This window comes from Gymnoscopelus braueri, assembly GCF_963280865.1.
Source record: "Gymnoscopelus braueri genome assembly, chromosome: 22".
NCBI lineage: Eukaryota > Metazoa > Chordata > Actinopteri > Myctophiformes > Myctophidae > Gymnoscopelus > Gymnoscopelus braueri.
The window spans coordinates 32996361-33016130 of NC_137624.1; the positions used below are offsets into that span (position 1 = coordinate 32996361).

Genomic DNA, 19770 nt, shown 5'->3' on the forward strand with positions numbered 1-19770 from the left:
CATACTCTTAACTGCATTCTCCACAAGATTACTAAAGAGTGAAATAATCCTTGCGGATTCTTCAGACTTGTCTGTAGATGGGCAAACGATCATATTTGATCAAATATAGACCAGTTTGACCATAATGTACTCGGCAAACCTGTTCAGACTAGCAGCCAAAATCCGATTTTGGCCTATCCAGATTTTGCCTGGAAACCAGACGAATATGCCATTACAAAAACAAAATGAAAAACAAGTGTGGACACTGGACAGTCAGTCCTAAAGATTGAATTTGAGAAACAAATGGTATTTGGCTGCAGTCTGAACAAAGCCTTTACTCTCCCTGTTTGCCCGTTTTTGGTCAGGATAATGTTTTCTCCTGAAACAGACGTTCAGTAAATAGTTAACCAATACTGTCAGTTACACCTCAAGGCACTGTTGTTGTTACTGGGGTCGGTCGAGGCGAAGGCCTTAACAAAGTCAACAAAAGAGACACTTGTGACTAATTGTGTGTTCGTCATCGTCACACAGAATACAGTAGAAGGGTGATGCAGGTATGTGGACATTGTGAGTGTGACACGTATAGTACTTAAAGATGCTATAAGTAATATCTTAAGACAAAAACAAATTGTTAAAAAGTTAAAGGTCTATATTCTGATTGTAATCATTTCTCTCTATAAGAGTGTTTGTTCAGTAACAGGTCTCCTGTTTGAGAGAGAGAGAGCCCATTTATCAGCTTCACCTTTTCCAGTTTCGTCTGCTCATTTTCTTTTTGGCTGAACACTTTCACTTGTTTATCCTGTATCCTTCTGGATTAATTATCTCTCCTGGTTGGATGAAATTGGTATCCCGACCTGAAAATGCATTTTCTGTCTATCAAAGGGCTAGAGAGACTGAGAGTACTCCTGCTACTGAACAAGCACTCTTATTGTAATGATTACTATCAGAATATAGAGCTATTTTACATTTATTTTAACCCCCAAAACATTATCACTCGCATCACCTTTAATTTACCATATCAAATAATATACTATTTAGAGATTCCATGATAAAGACAACCCACTGTGGAAACATTGTTGACCAAACCAAATGGTTCCATTTGGTTGCATTTGTATGCCATCAGAGTTACAAATGGCTAAATGAACACTGAGGATTTTACTTTGTGTGTGCATGGCATTTCTTTGTTTTCGCTGATTGTACCTGTATGAGTGAATGACAAAAAAAAAACTCTTTAATCTTGTTTGAATCTTGTTTCTTTACACATTATGCTACGTGGGAACTCTATCTTTCATTGTTTTTCCTTTAGCAACAATAGACATACAGGGAGGGTAGAAGCTTAGAGGCCTGCAGGTACAATATTGGCATAGCTTGCCTTGGCTGGATGGCACCATGCCAAGCCACTCCTCATCATCTCTTTGACCTGTGCTGTACTCTACAGATAGACTTAGGTGCTGCTTACATCACCACTGATGGTGCGTGTTTCCATTTGAGAATATTTAGATTGTGATTTATTGTAACCAGGATGTACAAGTACACACTGTTAAAAACTTATGTTGGGGAGGTGCTCCAAAAACACAGAAATATAACAGTTCATAAATATCAATACTAAGCTTAAATACATTAAAAACAGTAAAAAATACTAAGATCAGCATACAATGCAAAGTAACACCACAGAAGTTCAACGCATAGACTCATTTAGCAGTCTAATAGCCTGTGGGAGGAAACTGTCTTTCAGTCTGCTTGTTCTGGCCTTTATACTCTGGTACCTCTTCCCAGAGGGCAGCAGATGGAATAGTCTGTTGTGGGGATGTGTGGGGTCCATTTAACATAATATAAGCAAATAAATAAATACAAATAATGGAGTTATAATTATACAATGAACAACGAGTACATAGAAAATACACACGAAACGGAACTGCATTTTATTGAACCACTTTTCAAAAAAGGCAATGCGTTTATGAGCTTGTAGATCTGCTATTTTTGAAAATGTCTTTAAAAATCGGACGCATCGGCTATACATACAGTTACCGATGTTGTCAAAAAAAAGTAAGATGATAGCCTGCCTGTATATCGGCCACACTGATACATGGGGTCAGCTGGCTCTAGTGCTGATGATGGTTGGGCAGCACTATGGTGCCAGCTGTAAGCTGTGTACCTCCATCTTTCTCCAGGCTAGATATGAATGGATAAGAAGACCATGCTGCTGCGCTGAGGAAATGCGGATGATCTTGTAGTGTTATCAGAGGAACAAGTCGTATCCTTCCTGACTTTGTTTATTTAGTGGTTTGTGTACACCCCCCCCCCCCCCCCTCCCTCCCTCCGGGGGACTTACTTACCCCATTTCTCACTGTGATCATGTCCATCGGGGATTAGTCTGTCAGTGGGAATGGAGAAGATAGTCTATTGCAGTGGTTCTCAAACTTTTTTCGATTTTAAGGATCCCCCCCCCCCCCCCCCCCCCCCCCAATTTGGTATGCATTAGGCCACGGACCTCATAACTCCAAGAGTGTACGAATGGAACCAATGGACCTTTCCGTAAGGGTCCATTTGGTTCCATTCGTACACTCTCAGAGTGATAGATCTCCAACGGTCCTTTTGGTTCCTAACTATCAATCATTTAGCTGGGGACCGCCCGTAACCCCTCAAGCACCCCTGGGGGTCCCCGGACCTGAAAACCACTTGTCTATTGTATATTGGCTCCTTTGTCGATGCGTAAAAACATTATTTTAATAAATCTGTATGGTAATATAACCAGTACATGTGCAGTGGTTGGAGGTTGTCTCTTTTTCTTCCACTGAGAAATGTGTGGACCCTGGTGTCGGCCGGGTGGGACACCTGGTTAACTAGTAACACTGCCTGCCTGAAGCTCATAGCGCAATATCTCCCCTGACCAAGCTGTGAATGGTAGAAATTTGGTCTCTCAGCGGAAGAAACACTTACTGACATATCTCACCTGTTTGGGTTTGAGATGAGAATATGACTCAACGTTATTGTCACATCACAGGCTTACAGTGATGTAGTAACAGGCACTGTATGCAGTCATTGTATTCTTGCTGTGATGCAAGCCTTATGGGAATACAGTTTAACATGGAAGTCGTCTTCCTTGATGTTAGTGAGATCGGGGTTACAACATCTAGCTAACCGTTTGGGGCCTGTACTAGGCCTAGCCTGTGTCTAGCCTGTACGTTCCTGGACTGGAGCAGCCACATTCCTTAACCTTCCAGGAACTGCTGTATAGATTTCTAATGAAAGGGGAACTGTCAGTCATTGCCAACAAAGTGCGACAAGGAACTAAACTTAAGCCCTTCCGCATACATCAGGAACCTGTGTCTTGCTGTCATTGAGGCCATAGATAAGGCAGGTCACAGTATATCCTATATCGATGCAGTACTATCGAGCCTGGAAAAAAAAGAACCCCAACAGATCTACAAGCTCACAACACATCACGTTGTGCGCTTGTAGATCTATTTTAATGGTATCCTATAGGCTATCCGACAGTATCCGTATAGTATCAGTGTATGAGACCGTGGGCAGATGAAGATGGTCGTGTTTGTTCAAATTTGATGTGAACACCTGTACAAACGTTAATGGATGAACTTGCAATCGAGAATAAATGTTTTCAAGTTATATTTTGGTTAGAAAGGGAGATGACTGGATGCTCTATGCACAAACGTAGATTTTTTTTCGGGTTGCTCTGCTCTTGGACAATCGAGAAACATAGGATAAAGGGAAAGGCAATCCTATCTTGATAGCGGTCTTCAGTCATTTCTGTGCAGTCATCATTTTTTGGAACCCACGCTGCATTCTCTCTCACAATGAATATGATAGTATGCTGTGTGTGGAGGACAACATAATGGATAAATGTATGAAATCTCATTTGCGGAGGTGTGCATGTGGATTGTACAGTAATTGTGCCATAGTAAGAGACATAGGGCGTTAGAGTGACAGGTCCAAATGAAAGAGAATTGATTATTCTTTCTCATGCTGCTACACACAGTGGTGGGTCGCTGAATAGAGGTGATTATCAGGCTTATGTTTCATGGTAACCTAACATTGACCTTACAGGTCATAATAACGGTGGTGGGCCATATATCCCAAAGGAACATAGTGTCAGTGATTGATTGGCATGTGGTAAATAAATGATGTTGGTTATTTAAAGCGGCAGTCTTTTCATGTCCTATACGAGTCTACCACACAAGCACCAACATTGTACAGCTGTATACAGTATGTATCCGGGAGTAGAAATGGGTCTTTAGCGTCAAGTTAGAACCACTTCTCGGTGTATCGATAGAAATTTCTACAGTACTCGCAAACCGCACTACACTCATTTCTGTCCTAAATCCTCAGACTCTCATTGATCATTATCACGGTAACAAAAATGAAAAATAAAACGAAAGCTGAACCTAAGTAACAAATGTGTTTGATCACTATCAAACATTGACCAAGTTCTTTTCATAGGCTACTGTTTCCAGCAGTGTCGTGAGTTTGAGGGCTTTGTTCCACATTGATTTCTTCCCTTTGTATCTTTCAGAGGAGTGGAGGACGATCCCGTTCTGGACAGGGGAGCATCCTTCGTCAAACACGTCTGTGATGAAGAGGAGGTCGAAGGTGAGATGAGAGATTAAGCCTGAGTTAAATTAACTCTGAGAGTGTATATGCCAGGCATGTTTATTTGTATAGAACATTCCAACAACAAGGCAGTTCAATGTGCTTCATGTAAACCATTAAGCAAAGGAAAAACATTAAACTAAAAGGACATTTCAATACAGTAAAAAGGAAGAAGAAAATTAAGTTAAACATCTAATTTGCTTAATAGGAAATATCTATTCAGGGCACCCAGAGAGAGAAGGAAAAAAAAAGGACATTTGAATACAGGAAAATAATAGTAAAATGACAGTGCAGAAGATTAATTAAGAAAAAAAGGCAGGAGCAAACCGAAAGGTTTTTAGCAGTGATTTAAAAAGAACTGAGAGTTGCAAGTTTTCTGGGAGTTTGCTCCAGACGTGTGGTGCATAAAAACTGAATGCTGCTTCTCCACAAGTTGTGATTCTGGGGACAGAAAGTAGACCTTTGCCAGATGACCTGAGCGGTCTGGATGGATCATGATATCGCCACAAGATCAGAAATGTATTTTGGCTCAAAACCATTCAATGCTGAGGGGCGGCCATAGCTGAGTGGTTAGTGAGCCCGACTAGGGAACCAGCTGGCCCTGGTTGCCCCAGGTTCGATTCCAGGCTATCCCAGCATATGTGCCGATGATATGAAATTTGTCCCTGAGCAAGACTCTTAACCCCAATTGCTCACATGTTCTCATTGGAAACAAGACCGCAAGGACTTTCATGAATGACCTGTTAAAAGGAATTATTATGCTTTACAAACCAACAGTAGTATTTTGAATTTGATTATTTGACATGCAGGGAGCCAGTGTCGTCTGATCAACCTTTTGTTTTTGGACCATTACAGTAGTCAGGGTCCATTTGGTTATATTTTGTACACTCTCAGAGTTGCAATGGTCTCTGTTAATGTTATCATTCTGTTTTTATTTCTGACTCCTCAAACTAAACATCATATAATGTCTAGTCTCCTCCTCTCCTCTCTCGTGACAATCTGTCAATATTCAGAGCATGTGTTACCATGGCTACATGACAGATGTCCCCCTTCAATTGCTTCATCCCATAATACTCGCATAATACTATTAGGTATCTGAGTTGGTTCAATGTAATGTTATCTTCCCACTAATATCAGGATAGAGTTAGATGGATTAAAATCCAAGATGTACAACACATCGTAATCCCGTCCAACGCTGCTGACAGCCAGCTATACTGGGCTATATGCTAAAAACTCAAGTAGTTAGCTACGCTACAAGTTACTTAGTAAAAGTACTTTGTAACAACATAACATGTTATGACACTGAGGGACTGAATAAAACATTTGACTGTAAAAGCCACAAATGGGTGGAGGTACAGTATAGACTTCTCTCTTAGATGTGATGAACAAATTGTACCGTACATAAAACTCTTCTGTTGTGCTATTTTATGTTGATGTGCCACAGAAAATGTAGTTTTTTGCTTGCGTCATGGTGGGAAAAAATTGATGAACTACATACAGTAGAAGCTACATCATTGTGAGAGCAGTGAAACTACTCACAAGCTACTGGGAAATGTATTTAAGCTGGTATCAGCTACTAGTGGTGCGAGGTGGGTGTCCCATCTATTTTTGTCTAGGTCAATAAAAGACCACATTTTTGAGACAATTACAAATAAATCTTCTAATCTGTATCTGTGAGGCTTCAATCATTGCCAGATTTTGCGAGAGAAATAAGCAACCTGTTTTATGAAAACAAGCCCAAAAGAAGCAACCTAGGCCAAGAGCATGTTAAACCTATAGACATCGGCTATTTGAAAATAGCTGATCTACAAGCTCATGCGATGCGTTAGCTTGTAGATCTGCTAATTTCAAAATAAAACCTTGAGGAAAAAAGGGCTAAATGAATGGAATATTTTTGAAACATTTTAACAACACAAATCTGGTACGGGGGATCCGTGGACAAATACCGGTACTCATTTATTTGGAGGTCCTTGACATGAAAATGTTTGAGAAACACTGGTTTAAACATAATCATTTTTTTTTAAGTAAGCAACTACACTTTTAGAAACGAGCCCAAAAATATGCAACCACCAATATTTATAAGCCACTTTACAGAAAAACAAGCCCAAAGTTGTTTATAATAAGCAGACATGGCAACACTGGGCTTCAGTCTTCTCTCTGTATCCTTCTCTCTGTCTCCCCCCCCCCCCCTCTCTTACTATCCAAAAATTGCTTCCTTTTGTCATTTCCTGTATGGGCTGCTGTACAAGAAATTGTTAGTATTTATTTGAGTTAAAAAGGTTTCTGTACAACTGTACAACAAATTTCCTCTTGCCTGAACTTTAGGAAATGACCTGGAACATTGACAGAATACAATAGAAACGTAGCTAAGCAGGTTTTGACTATTTTTACCTACACAGTGAAATCCTCTTTGTGAATTTATCCATTTGGAACTCTGTGAATACATTATTTTGTACAATGTCAGTGTTTGTTCAGTAACGGGGGTCTCCCCGTCTCTCCAGCTCTTTACCAATCAGAATACCAATTTCATCCAATCACACAGGATACGGGATAAACAAGTGAAATTGGAATAAACACTATAGCAGTTATCATGATCAGAATTTAGAGCTTTAACTTTTTAACCACTCAAGCCTTATACTTAATTGATCCCCCAGGGCTCCGTACTATGCCAACTCCTTTTTTTCCCTCAACACCAAATCTCTTCATTGAAAATAGCCTGTCACGATGATGGCTCGGTCGCGATGCGTTGAGACAGGGTATTTTTGGTGACTGTTCACCCCAGAACAGGGACATTAGGGTTCAAGTGGTTAATAAAAAAACTGTTTGTTTTAACCAAAACATCACTCAATAGTGGTTTACAAATGTATTCATGTCAAGGACCCACAAATTAATATGTATTTGGCCACAGACCCCCTTCTGAAAATATTTTGTGGTAGAGAACCCCATTCAAGATTTTATTTTTATTTTTTATAAATAGCTGACATAGATGGGTCTAAATTGGTTAAACAGATTTTGATGCTATATTAACTCATTTTGCTAGGGACCCCAGCAAAATGAGTCCTCAATGACCCCTGGGGGTCCCCTGACTTAACAGCACCGTTAAAACACTCAGGAATGTACTGTGTAGTAATGCAAACTTTAATGCAAACTGTACACACACACACCGACACCGACGAGCACGGTTGATGTTTGTCATCCTGAATTGAGTTTCCTCTACTGATAACCACACACATTGTTTTGTACATTTCTTCAACATGTAACCGGTAAACGTATAATCTGACCTCCATTCCTTGGCATTGTTGTCGCTGCTGCTTGTTGCAGGTCACCACACGGTGTACATCGGCGTGCACGTTCCCAAGAGCTACCAGCGCAGGAGACGGCACCGACGCAAGTCCAGCCACAAGGAGCGGAGGGAGCGAGGGGCGGAGCACGGCGCCGAAGAAGGGGATAAGACATCCGACGCCGAGAACGCAGATGAGACGGCACCCAACAAACCAACCCAACCACTCAGTGAGTGTTGATGTCACTATAACCACCACTTCCTTTAGGATGTTAACGAACCTTAACGGTTCCCTTTCACGATTCCTATTAAGGGTTCCAAATGGATCCTTACAGGTCTGCAACTCTGAGAGTTATGATGGTCCTTGAAGTTAGAATGTTTGAGAACCACCGGTATTGTAATTGTATAGCAGACGTGAAGTCCAAGTGCCAGCTCTGACAGTGATAAAACCGGTTCCGGAAATGGAACCGATTCCGGTTCCTCAATGTTGGCTCTGGTTCCTCCGGTTCCGGATCCCAACCCTAACCATGACCTCAGGGACCTCCTTAACTTTGGGGCGGCCATAGCTGAATGGTTAAGAGAGCCCCCCCTGGGAGCAAAACACTTAACCACTAACTGCCCCCCACCCCCACGGGATGAAATGGGTATCCAAAAAAACAACTCTGATAGAGAACAAATGGAAGGGTCCATTTGTGACCCCCTCAAGGAACCCAGAGGGTCCCTGGACTCTGCTACTAACTAATCATTTAGCAGTATGTGGCTGTCATTAATTTATGCACATGCAAATAAGGTGTCTACCTCTGCCAAAACGGAGAAACGGCAGTCTCGGAACCAAAGGAATCTGGTGACTAAAACCGGAGAGCTCAAAGTAAACATTAAAAACCATTAAGAGAAATTATTAGCTAAAAGAGTATTTGACCAGGGTTCTCGCTCTCTCGCTCGCTCGCTTGTAACACGCTGTAACAAATAACCCTTATGCTGAATGATGAATTGATTGTCGACGGAGGGAAAGCTACTGTAGGAGATGGAAATGATGTACTTGACATATTGTTGGCCACAGGTTACAATCCTTACCAATGGCAGTCCAGCATGTTAAACTGGTTGAGTTCAGTGTCTCAGCCTCAGGAAGAAGACACAGCAGGTTAACACACTGTGTCCACACACAGCTAAAGTAGCTGACGAGGTGTAAGAGCGAAGCTGAAAGCCTGTTTGTGTCCTGAGGACGTTGTCAACAATGGAGTTGAAGTTTAAGGAGTAGTTTGCTCAAAACATGTCTTATTTTATATCAATTACATAGTCACATTCCTGAGCCAATAATTTGATGACCAATAGGAGGACTCGTTGAATAGGAGACTCCACCGGTCATCAAATTATTGGCTCAGGAATGCGACAAAATCTCCATGAATTCAAGGCTTCATGGGGTGTGTAATTGATAGAAAATAAGTACTTTTTTGGGTGAACTACTCCTTTAAGGTGAGAGCAGCAGTTAAAACCAGGGCTCTCAAATTACCATGGAAGAACCACCAGACCAGTGTACTGTTCTTGATTTAAAAAGGCCAAACAGATGACATGACATTTTTACAACTTAAGTGCTTATTGACATGTAAACAATGACAAAACGAAGGCTCGTAATACAGAGAACACAAGATTCCCTGGAAAAGAAGCCTCATGGTCACAAGTCAGTAAGACATGTGGATAAACTCTGCTTATAAGCATGTAAACCATAAAGATAATTGATGCATTCCTGAATTGGTGTTTTAATCGCAAGCATAGTGAGCCCCTTTGAATTTGCAGTGGGTCCAATTAATATCGGACATATCATTTTATGTACATTTTGCTGTATGGCGAGTATGAGTATGGTGACGTATGGTCAGTAGAATGTAATATGACCCATCGCTGTTTTCCGTGACTTCTGACTAAGGAGGTCACATCAGCAAATCTTCTCTGCCTTGAATCAATGGCCTTATGATTTGCACCGTGCAATTTACACAACTCGCGTGTCTGCAATACAAATATGACAACACTCGTGTCAATATGTACACACTTATTGTTATCGTTGCAGCTCATCCATAGCTGCCAACACACCCTAGGATCTAGATTCCATTCCAAAACATAACATGAATGGAACCTTATACACAGTAAAATTCCAGTGTTAATCTAACTTCAAAGGGTCCAAAATGGACGCATAAGGGTCCATTTGTTACTGTGTACATACTGTGCTTTGTCTAAGCTATAGCTTGCTCTTCACAGCAATCTCTCTCTCACACACACACACACACACGCACACACAAATACAAACTTTGTCATCCATCCGTATCTCTATGGGCCATCTGCGTTGTAAACACTCATGTATGGATGATTGAGAGGGCAAGAAGACAAGCATCACTGGATAATGACGCTAGAGTCTCTTCAAAGACACAATGTACTCACAGTATGAGCTGCAGGGAACAGCCGTAGTCTCCTTGCAAAGAAATCACCATGCCCAGTATTAACCTTTTCATGGTAAATGGTGCATTTATATAGTTTCATCCAAAGCTCTTTACAATGTCCATTGCATTCACACACCGGTATAGTATAAAGCATCAACCGGCTCATCGGGTGGTGTTCAGTGTCTTGTTCAAGGACACTTCAGAACGCAGCCAGGCACACCTGGGGATCGAACCAGAAACCTTCAGTGTATTGTCTCTGGCTCTGCCTTCATGAAATTCAACACAAGAATTGTCAACACTTTACTACTTTCCCTACTAGTTAACCAGTTAGCACTGTAGGCTACTCACTACAACACATACAGTATGATAACAAAGGGCAGCCATAGCTGAGTCGTTAGAAGTGGCCATCTGGGCATTGGGAGGTCACCGGTTCGACCCTCGGCTCAGTATGCGTTTAAGTGTCTTTGAGGAAGACACTTAACCCCTAACACTTCCGAACCCTGTGCTCTCATCCGACTCATCTGAGCAGCCATCAGCCGGGTTGAACACTAAAAGTAATCACCCCTCCCCCGGGGATCAGTAAACACTGCCGTTCCTTTTCCCTTGGCACGGTGGCTCGGTTGGTTAGCGCTGTTTAGCCTCACAGCAACAAGGTCCTGTCTGGCATCCTTCTGTGTCGGTGGAGTCTGCATGTTCTCCCTGTGTTCACGTGATTTTCCTCCCACACCAAAAGACATGTTAGAAAAATACTCCTAAAAATGGGAAAGTGTGCGCACTTTAAACCCAAGGCTTACTAAGGCTAAAGACGGGTGCGAGAGGTCAGCATAAAAGCTATTCAGGACTGTGATTGGCTAGGGAAACATGACACATGTGCATAGCCCTATAAATAGGACCATAACTTAAAAAAAAACATAAATGTGTTTTTTTTAAGTTATGGTTTCTTCCATCACTTCTTCCATCACTTCTTCCATCACTGTGATGATCACTGTGACCACACCGCCCACTTCACACTGGGTGTGATTTTTTTTTAAATTTAATTGGCACTGAATGATATACTGTAGCATCAAAATCACTTTTTTTCCCTTTTTTTTCTCCTTGTGTGCCTATGTGGATTATGCGGTCGACACACGCTGACACTTTGCACCTTAATCCCATTTACAATGCAATAACTTTTTTCTCGCACCTTAACTAAGTCCATAGCATATCATCATGTGGACAGTATAGATCTGCTGCTATGCTCACACACCTTTATGTCTTACCTCAGGTACTTACCGCACCCTATGTCTCACCTCACTATGTGTAAATATGTAGATAATTTGTTTGTTTCTTAATGATTGATCTCTCTTCCCCCGGGCCCCCCTTCTTCTTCTTCCCTTTCTTTTTATGGAAATGACAAAAACGATGGAGCATGCAAAAGAAAAAAGATATCACCCACTGTTTTACACCTGTAAATCTGTGATGTGACAAAGTTGATTCTGATTCTTAACCACGTTCTTTTATACAGAAAATAGCCCATCTATAAGTGTTAAAAATGTTCAAAAATTCTTCAGTAGTGACATTTTTTGAAGGATTTTCAGATCTGTGGCCAAATACATATTAATTTGGGGGTCCTTGACATAAATGTTTGAGAACCACTGCTGAAAAATACTAAGAAAAGGACTATTATTCAAAGGCTAGGACTGGGACCCGCCACAGTGGTGTCCAATTAGAACTTAAACCGGGATATCTAACCTGTGTAGTTTGGAAGGTGGTTCAAGGCAACTAGTGGACCAAGCCAAAGGAGTATGAGCATATGGAGTCCTGTGCGATACAGGATATTGTGAGTTGTAAGGCCAGACACCCTGGCTCGCACAGTAGATGCTGAACTCGGCCCCTGACGGTAGTTGGAGGGTGAGGAGTCTGGGCGTCCTGATGATGCATGTCCTGAAGGTCTATGGATGGTCTTGAAGGTAGAGTCCTGAAGAGGTCTGAGTCCTGTCTCATCTGTCATGTCCCAGCCTTTGCCCTGCGTCCAGTGTCCTCGTGTTGAGAAGAGTACTGTTGGAGATCCTGGGGAGCGTTGTTGGATCTGGCTGCTCTCTGAGGATGCTGTGTCCTTTATACAGTCAGCTAAGGTGCTTGTCTCATCTCGGTGATGTCACGATAAGTCAGGCATGTCCGAATATCCAGGGTGTCAGACGTAGACGCGTCAGTCAGCACTATTATATATGGAGTCCATGATATAGACAAAAACAATGTCTAGCCATGCCAGGCTAGACATGGATGTAACGACCATGACAATCAGGGCTCAACAATTGTGAACTGTCAGACAAACTAGATAGCAACAACTGCCATAGGCTATAAACTGTATTGTATAATGTAGCAAATTAGAAGATAATGAAAGTGTTTGATGTGTGAAAAGCACATGACGATAACGTGTCAGGCAGAGTCGCACAACACACACACACACACACACACACACACTCACAGTCAGTGCATTACAGAGACTTTCAGTCTTTTCCGCTGTTTTGCCCTCCAGCTGAATCGCCTTAATCCTGTTGATTCTAACAAACCCTGTGAGTCTGCCCACTTAGGTTGTCGGTAACAACAACAAAGACCTGGGTTTTCATAGATAACACACTTTGTGAGACTTTAAGAGGTGAATTGTTTTGTTGTGTACACTTGTGGTGTTCCGTCACAAACATGTTAAAAGTCAGGTCCTACGAGTCAGACGGCTAGCTTAGCAAAAGGACAAGAGGCCCGCTGTGTTGGCTGAAGGGTGAGCCTGGTGTTGTGTCTTGGTCCATTGATAAATCCCTTGGCGACTAAGCTGCACTGCAATGTCTGCTATACTGTATATCATGGAAAAGTACAACAGATTGCCCTCATCAGTACATCCAAACGTTGGTTTGTCAGTGTGCGAGCCTTTACTGTTGTTTTAGAAACATACTCCTGCCAGGGACCAAGACACACACATGCCTTAGAGCTGGAGTTAGGACCTGGGCACCAGAGAATGGCTGCCCACTTCTAATAGTTAGCATGGGTCATACTGTATGTGTTTATAAAGTTGGCCTACTTGATGGCCGTAGGCCAGTGGTTCTCAATGTGGGCTCCAGGGACCCCCAGGGATCCATGAGGGGGTTCCAGGGTGTCCCCAGCAAAATGTGTTAATTCATTGTAGCATCAGAATCACCGTAACCACTTTAACCCTATTTTATACAGAAAATACACTGTAGCATCAGAATCGCCGTAACCACTTTAACCCTATTTTATACAGAAAATACACTGTAGCATCAGAATCACCGTAACCACTTTAACCCTATTTTATACAGAAAATAGCCCATCAATAAGCTTGAAGATCGGCTATTTTTAACTCATTCAGTGCCTGACTTATTTCTGGCAGTTTGGCTCGGAGTGCCAGAGCCAAAAATACATAATTTTAGAATTTTTAGATTTTTTTTTTCATGACGTCGGAGACGTCATTGGCACCCTGGGCTTATAAAAACGTGACGTCGGTGACGTCAATGGCAGTGAATGAGTTAACAATGTTTGAAAATTCTTGAATTTAGAATTTTTTTGAATGATTTGCAGATCTGCTGCCAAATACATATCAATTTGAGGGTCCTTGACATGAAAATGTTTGTGAACCACTGCTGTAAAATACTAGCCTGGTATCCAGCCTGCTTCGCTACGTTCGGCGGACTTTTTTTTCTCTCTTCGCTTCTCAGTCTGGAAAGCCTCCTATCTCCAAGGGAGGCGGGACATGCCAAAAGCTTCGAATCGAACCTGGGGCTTCTGATTGGTCTGTGGTGCGGGGCGGGACCAAAAAAACAGTGTGATCGTTGTGATTCGTCATTCGTTTGAACAACATCCAGTCAGCAACGACGTTGCCCAACGTAACATATGTAGTTCCAGTGTAGTTCTGCAAAACCTCCCAATGGGAGGCTTTCCAGACTGAGAAGCGAAGAGAGAAAAAAAAGTCCACCGAACGTAGCGAAGCAGGCTGGATACCAGGCTAGTAAAATACTACCTAAGAAAAGGACTGTTATTCAAGGACCCGCCACAGTGGTCTCGGATTAGAACTTAAACCGGGATATCTAACCTGTGTAGTTCGGAAGGTGGTTCAAGGCAACTAGCGGACCAAGCCAAAGGCATATGAGCATACGGAGTCCTGTACGATGGATGTATAGATACATTTATTGATCCCGCAGGGGAATTTCAGTTGCCCAGAGGCAGCGCAGCAGTTAAGAGTTACAGGTACAGAGAAGGAAAGTTCTGTCGTATACAGCAATACAAGGCCGGTACAGGATATCTGGGTTGTGAGGCCAGACACCCTGGCTCGCACAGTAGATGCTAAACTCGATCCCCGATGGGAGTTTGAGGGTGATGAGTCTAGGTGTCCTGATGATGCATGTCCTGAAGGTCTATGGATGGTCTTGAAGGTAGAGTCCTAAAGAGGTCTGTGTCCTGTCTCATCTGTCATGTCCCGTCCTTTGTCCTGTTGTCCTGTTGTCCTGTTGTCCTGTTGTCCTATATCCTTGTGTTGTGTTGAGTAGAGGAGTACTGTTGGAGATCCTGGGGAGTGTTGTTGGATCTGGCTGCTCTCTGAGGATGCTGTGTCCTTTATACAGTCGGCTAAGGTGCTCCTCTCATCTGGGTGATGTCACGATAAGTCAAGCATGTCCGAAGATGAAGTCCATGGTGTCAGACGTAGACGCGTCAGTCAGCATCATATATATGGAGTTCATGACATGGATTAGTCTGGAAAACCAGACGTATCTGCCAGTGCGAGGGGAAAAAAAAGTCTAGCCATGCCAGGCTAGACATGGATGTAATGACCATGATAAATGGGGCTCAACAATGGTGACCTGTCAGACAAACTAACGTGAAAGCCTTCATAACAACTGCCATAGGCTACTCTATTGTCTAATGTAGCAAATTAAAAGATTATGAAAGTGTTTGATGTGTGAAAAGCACATGATGATAACGTGTCAGGCAGAGTCACACACACACACACACACACACACACACACACACACACACACACACACACACACACACACACACACACACACACACACACACACACACACTAGACAGCGGAAAATAACTTTCAGTCTTTTCCGCTGTTTTGCCCTCCAGCTGAATCGCCTTTAATCCTGTTGATTCTAGCAAACCCTGTGAGTTTGCCCACTTAACAAAGACCTGGGTTTTCATAGATGACACTCATTGTGAGACTTTAAGAGGTGAACGGTGTTGTTGTGTACACCGTGGTGTGCCGTCACAAACATGTTAAAAGTCAGGTCCTACGAGTCAGACGGCTAGCTTAGCAAAAGGACAAGCTGTGTTGGCTGAATGGTGAGCCTGGTGTTGTGTCTTGGTCCATTGATAAATCTTTTGGCGACTAAGCTGCACTGCGATGTCTGCCATCCTGTATATCATAGAAAAGTTTGCCCTCAGATTGCCCTCATCAGTACGTCATACATTAGCAGTGTTTTCCCTGACATTTGTGATTCAAAAAAATTATTTTATTTTAGGACCCCCAGTTTGATATTCATTAGGCCACGGACCCTCATTTGATAGCATTGTTTAATCTCTTGGACCCCAATACACACTGGAAAATCCTCTGTTCATTTAACTCTGACAGTGTACAAAGTTAAAGACCCGCAAGTGTCCGTTAGGAGGACTCCTGGTAGTCCCCGAACTCGACGTTACTGAGAACCAGTGATTTAGCCCAACAAGAGTGTATTTTGTAGAATTGGTTAATAGTAGTAGGTATCAGGGTGTTCTTTTCCACTCTAAAATAAGCACTTGCTCATGCTGGGGCCAGGATTAAAAGCTCCTGTTCGTGTCAAGGTGTCATTGTGTCCCAACAGATATTAAAGGAAAGTTTCACAAATAGCACCAGGTGCTTTACAGCTTAACGTCCTAGTTTGTGACATCACCAACCTCCAGGATTGCACAACCCATTCACTGTCCTTTAAGGTCTTAAAGGTAGGGCAGCAGATAAGGGGCAACTTCACATGTTTACATAGGTCATATCTAGACCACAATATCAGTTGCTTTAAAAATAATCAAAAGGAAATGGAAATTAAAATGATAATAGGTTTCCATTATGGCTGAAGCAGCTGTGTATGAAGAATCATGACATCATGAGTAGAGGAAGTTGTTAGTTGTACTGTACAAACTGTATTGACTGTACTTTGTGTAATATTGGCCTTTTTAAATGTACTGTAACGGCCTCACATTCCAAACCAGCTATATTTGCAATGCTCTGGAAGGCTTTCTACTGTTAAATACAGTAAGAAATTACATTTGTATTGATAAGTATCCTTGTATTTGCTTTGCTTATCAGGAACGTGGGTTAGTTTAGCAGGGATGATCTTCTTCCACTCCTCCTGACACCAAAAAACACTATTTACTTTGTTTTCTGATTTAGCTGATTACTATGTTTTCAGATTTAGCTGTTCAAACACCAATTTCCATTATGTATTTAACATGGTTATTGTTTGTGAATGCAGAATTATAACATGGGTACAGTTTTCCACGTCATTTGAATTTCCAGTGTTTTCAAATGATCTATTGGCCTGTTTTTAACACGCTATGGTTAAAGTGCTCCTTAAACCATTAAGACCTGAGGCTGATTCTAAAAATGTCTTCTAAATCCTAACAGTTGTCTGAAAAACTTATGTTGCTATATCAGTGGTTCTCAAATCAGTGGTTCTCAAACCTTTTCATGTCAAGGACCCCCAAAATGATATGTATTTGGCCTCCAACCACCATCTCAAAATATTTTGTGCCAGGGACCCCCAGAAGCATAGATTTGAATTAAAAATGTTCGCTTGCAATCTTTTTATGCGTCTGTCTGTCTGTCATGATTTTTGATACATCTGCTATTTTTGAAGTATAATGGTTAAAGTGGTTAACATTATTTTTTTAACCACTGTCAAAATGACACTGATGCTTTCCCGGGTTTTGATGGTTTAAAACATATTGCTCTCACAATGCATTTTTCATTTTGACCTCATTTAGACCATGAATGAGTGAATGCACAGGCTTTAATTAGATTCGTCATACTGTAGGTCATTTGTGAGTCTCGGAGCCGTTGTTCCACCCCACCTGTGATCGCGTAGTAAAGCACTTCCAAGTGCCAGGTCAACATAACTTCTTGGAACTTCTTGGAAGGAAGTAACTAGCTTCCTGCATGCATTTGGCAGACGTTATTATACGCTGACGGAAAAGTTCATTCTCATGACGAGAAGGGTGTGTTATCAAAGTCTTTTCCTCAACGTTTCCGTCTCGTGTTTTACAGAGAGATCGCTGTAGATTGTAATAACAGATAACTTTTCTGGAGGGGTGGGCGGCTTAGCAGGTGAAGGTGCACGCCTTGTAACATTGTTGAGAAAAGTGCCAATACAGATGATGATCATTCTACTGCTAATCTACACCACAGATCTTTCCTTGGAAGCTTGTTTTTTGTGCAGATGATCAAATTTAAGCACTTCTTTATAGAACAATTTTATTTTGTTGATTGATTATTTAAAGCCTGTTAGACACATTAGAGCATAGTATCAGCGCGACAGACAGACGCAGTCAGAGACAGACAGACGCAGTCAGAGACAGACAGACGCAGTCAGAGACTGACTGACTCACTCATACTGTACATACATTCTGGGATTATCAGTAGAATTACTGGGGGCGGCTGCAGCTGTGGCAGAGAGGCCGTCTGGGAACCATAAGGTCTTCTGTTTGACCCCCAGAGTCGCCCAGTTGAACTGAGCTGGGTGAAGCAGTTAAAAGCAATCTCCCCTCCTCCTCCCCCTCACCTCATGGGACCAGGAAATACTCCCTTTCCTTTATAACCATGATTAAACGTCACATATCTACTCTTGGATTTCAGCGTCCCACAGACAGATTGTAGTATTTGGGTTCCTTAAGTGGTTCTCAAAGTGGGGTCCAGGGACCCCCATGGGGTCCTTAAGGGGGTTCCATGGCGGTCCTCAGCTAAATTAGTTAATATAACATCAAAACTAATCTAATTATTTGAAAATAGCCGATCTACAAACTCACAACGCGTCGTTATTGTGTTGAGGTATGAGCTTGTAGATCAGCCATTTAAAAAAAGTCTTGACCAAAATTTTGGAAAGTTACATATTTCCATACAGTACGTGTCAAATTTTAACAACCCCACATCTTGTATGGGGGAGTCCCTGGCACAAAATATTTTCACTTTCAGATGGGGTGAGGGAGGGGGTTCCTCACGCGGCCACATGCATATTAATTTGGCGGTCCTTGACATGGAAAAAGTTTGTGGTCCTTGACATGGAAAAAGTTTGAGAAGCACTTAACCACTTAAACCCCAGCATCCGTATTGTGGGGAAAGCTTTTGCTGAAAATAGCCGATCAACAAGCTCACAACCCGGCGTGTTGTGTTGCGTTGTGAGCTAGTCGTTCGACTATTTTCAGCGAAAGCTTTCCCCACAATAAAGGAAAACCATAAAGACACTAGTATGGAGCCCCCCAAAATGACATTTGTCCGCGGACCCCCTCCATCTCAAAATATTTTGTTCCAGGGACCCCCAGAAGCAAAGATTTGAGTTTAAAATGTATATATATTAAAAGTTTTGCACACATTTTCAAGATTTCTTTTCAAAAATAGCAGATCTACAAGCTCTATGAGGTTGTAGATCTGCTATTTTTGAAACGCCAAAGAAATCTAAAGTGACACAGATGCGTTCCCGGATTAAATGGGTTAACATGGTTCTTCTCTCTTTCGTTGCAGTCTCCCCAGCAGAGAGGATCAGGTTCATCCTGGGGGAGGAAGATGACGGCCCTCCTCCTCCTCAGCTGTTCACAGAGCTGGACGAGCTGCTTTCCGTGGACGGACAGGAGATGGAGTGGAAGGAGACGGCCAGGTCAGTCAGCAAGCAAACACACTTGAATCAAGTTAGTTCAGTGGTTCTCAACCTGTGGGCTGGGACCTCCGACATGTTTTTTTTGGGGCGGTCCCCAGATGACAGTGAAATGACAATTTAAGGACTTTTAAGACCTAAGAGGTCAGATGAGCTCCCTCTTTGTGTATCACTCACTCTAGAGAAGGAGTTGGTCAGGTTCATTTGAGTATCCTAAAGACCAGGCCCATTTCATCTGGTTAACCACAAGTACCCACCTGGGTACATGTACTGGTATTGCAGAGACCTACCAACCCCCTTCTTTAACCCTTTTAGACCGAGGCCGATTCTACAAATATAATCTAAATCCTAACCGTTTTTCTGAAAAACTATATGTTGCTATATATCTTTGCTGTCTGGCAGAACAGCAAAGTTATAGTTTTTTTCCCGTAAATTAATGCCTTACTTGATCATACTACAGCGTCGTCACACAAAAGCATCAAAGGTAGCAGATCCACAAGCTTTCGAGCTTGTGGATCTGCTACCTTTGAATTTGAATCCTGAAATAACAGTTTGGACATATGAGGTTTCCACCCGACAGAGT

General features: G+C 42.2%; 1 protein-coding gene across 2 annotated transcripts in view; it reads left to right on the forward strand.

Annotated features, from left to right (window-relative positions):
- Window positions 1-19770, forward strand: part of LOC308077741 (electrogenic sodium bicarbonate cotransporter 1-like) — a 64944-nt gene that overhangs the window by 6133 nt on the left and 39041 nt on the right. For both annotated transcript variants that reach the window (XM_080418634.1, XM_080418635.1), the window contains exons 2-4: window positions 4511-4587; window positions 7909-8097; window positions 19058-19190. In XM_080418634.1, coding sequence (XP_080274760.1) covers window positions 4511-4587; window positions 7909-8097; window positions 19058-19190 — 399 coding nt within the window. The remainder of the gene's footprint in view (window positions 1-4510; window positions 4588-7908; window positions 8098-19057; window positions 19191-19770) is intronic.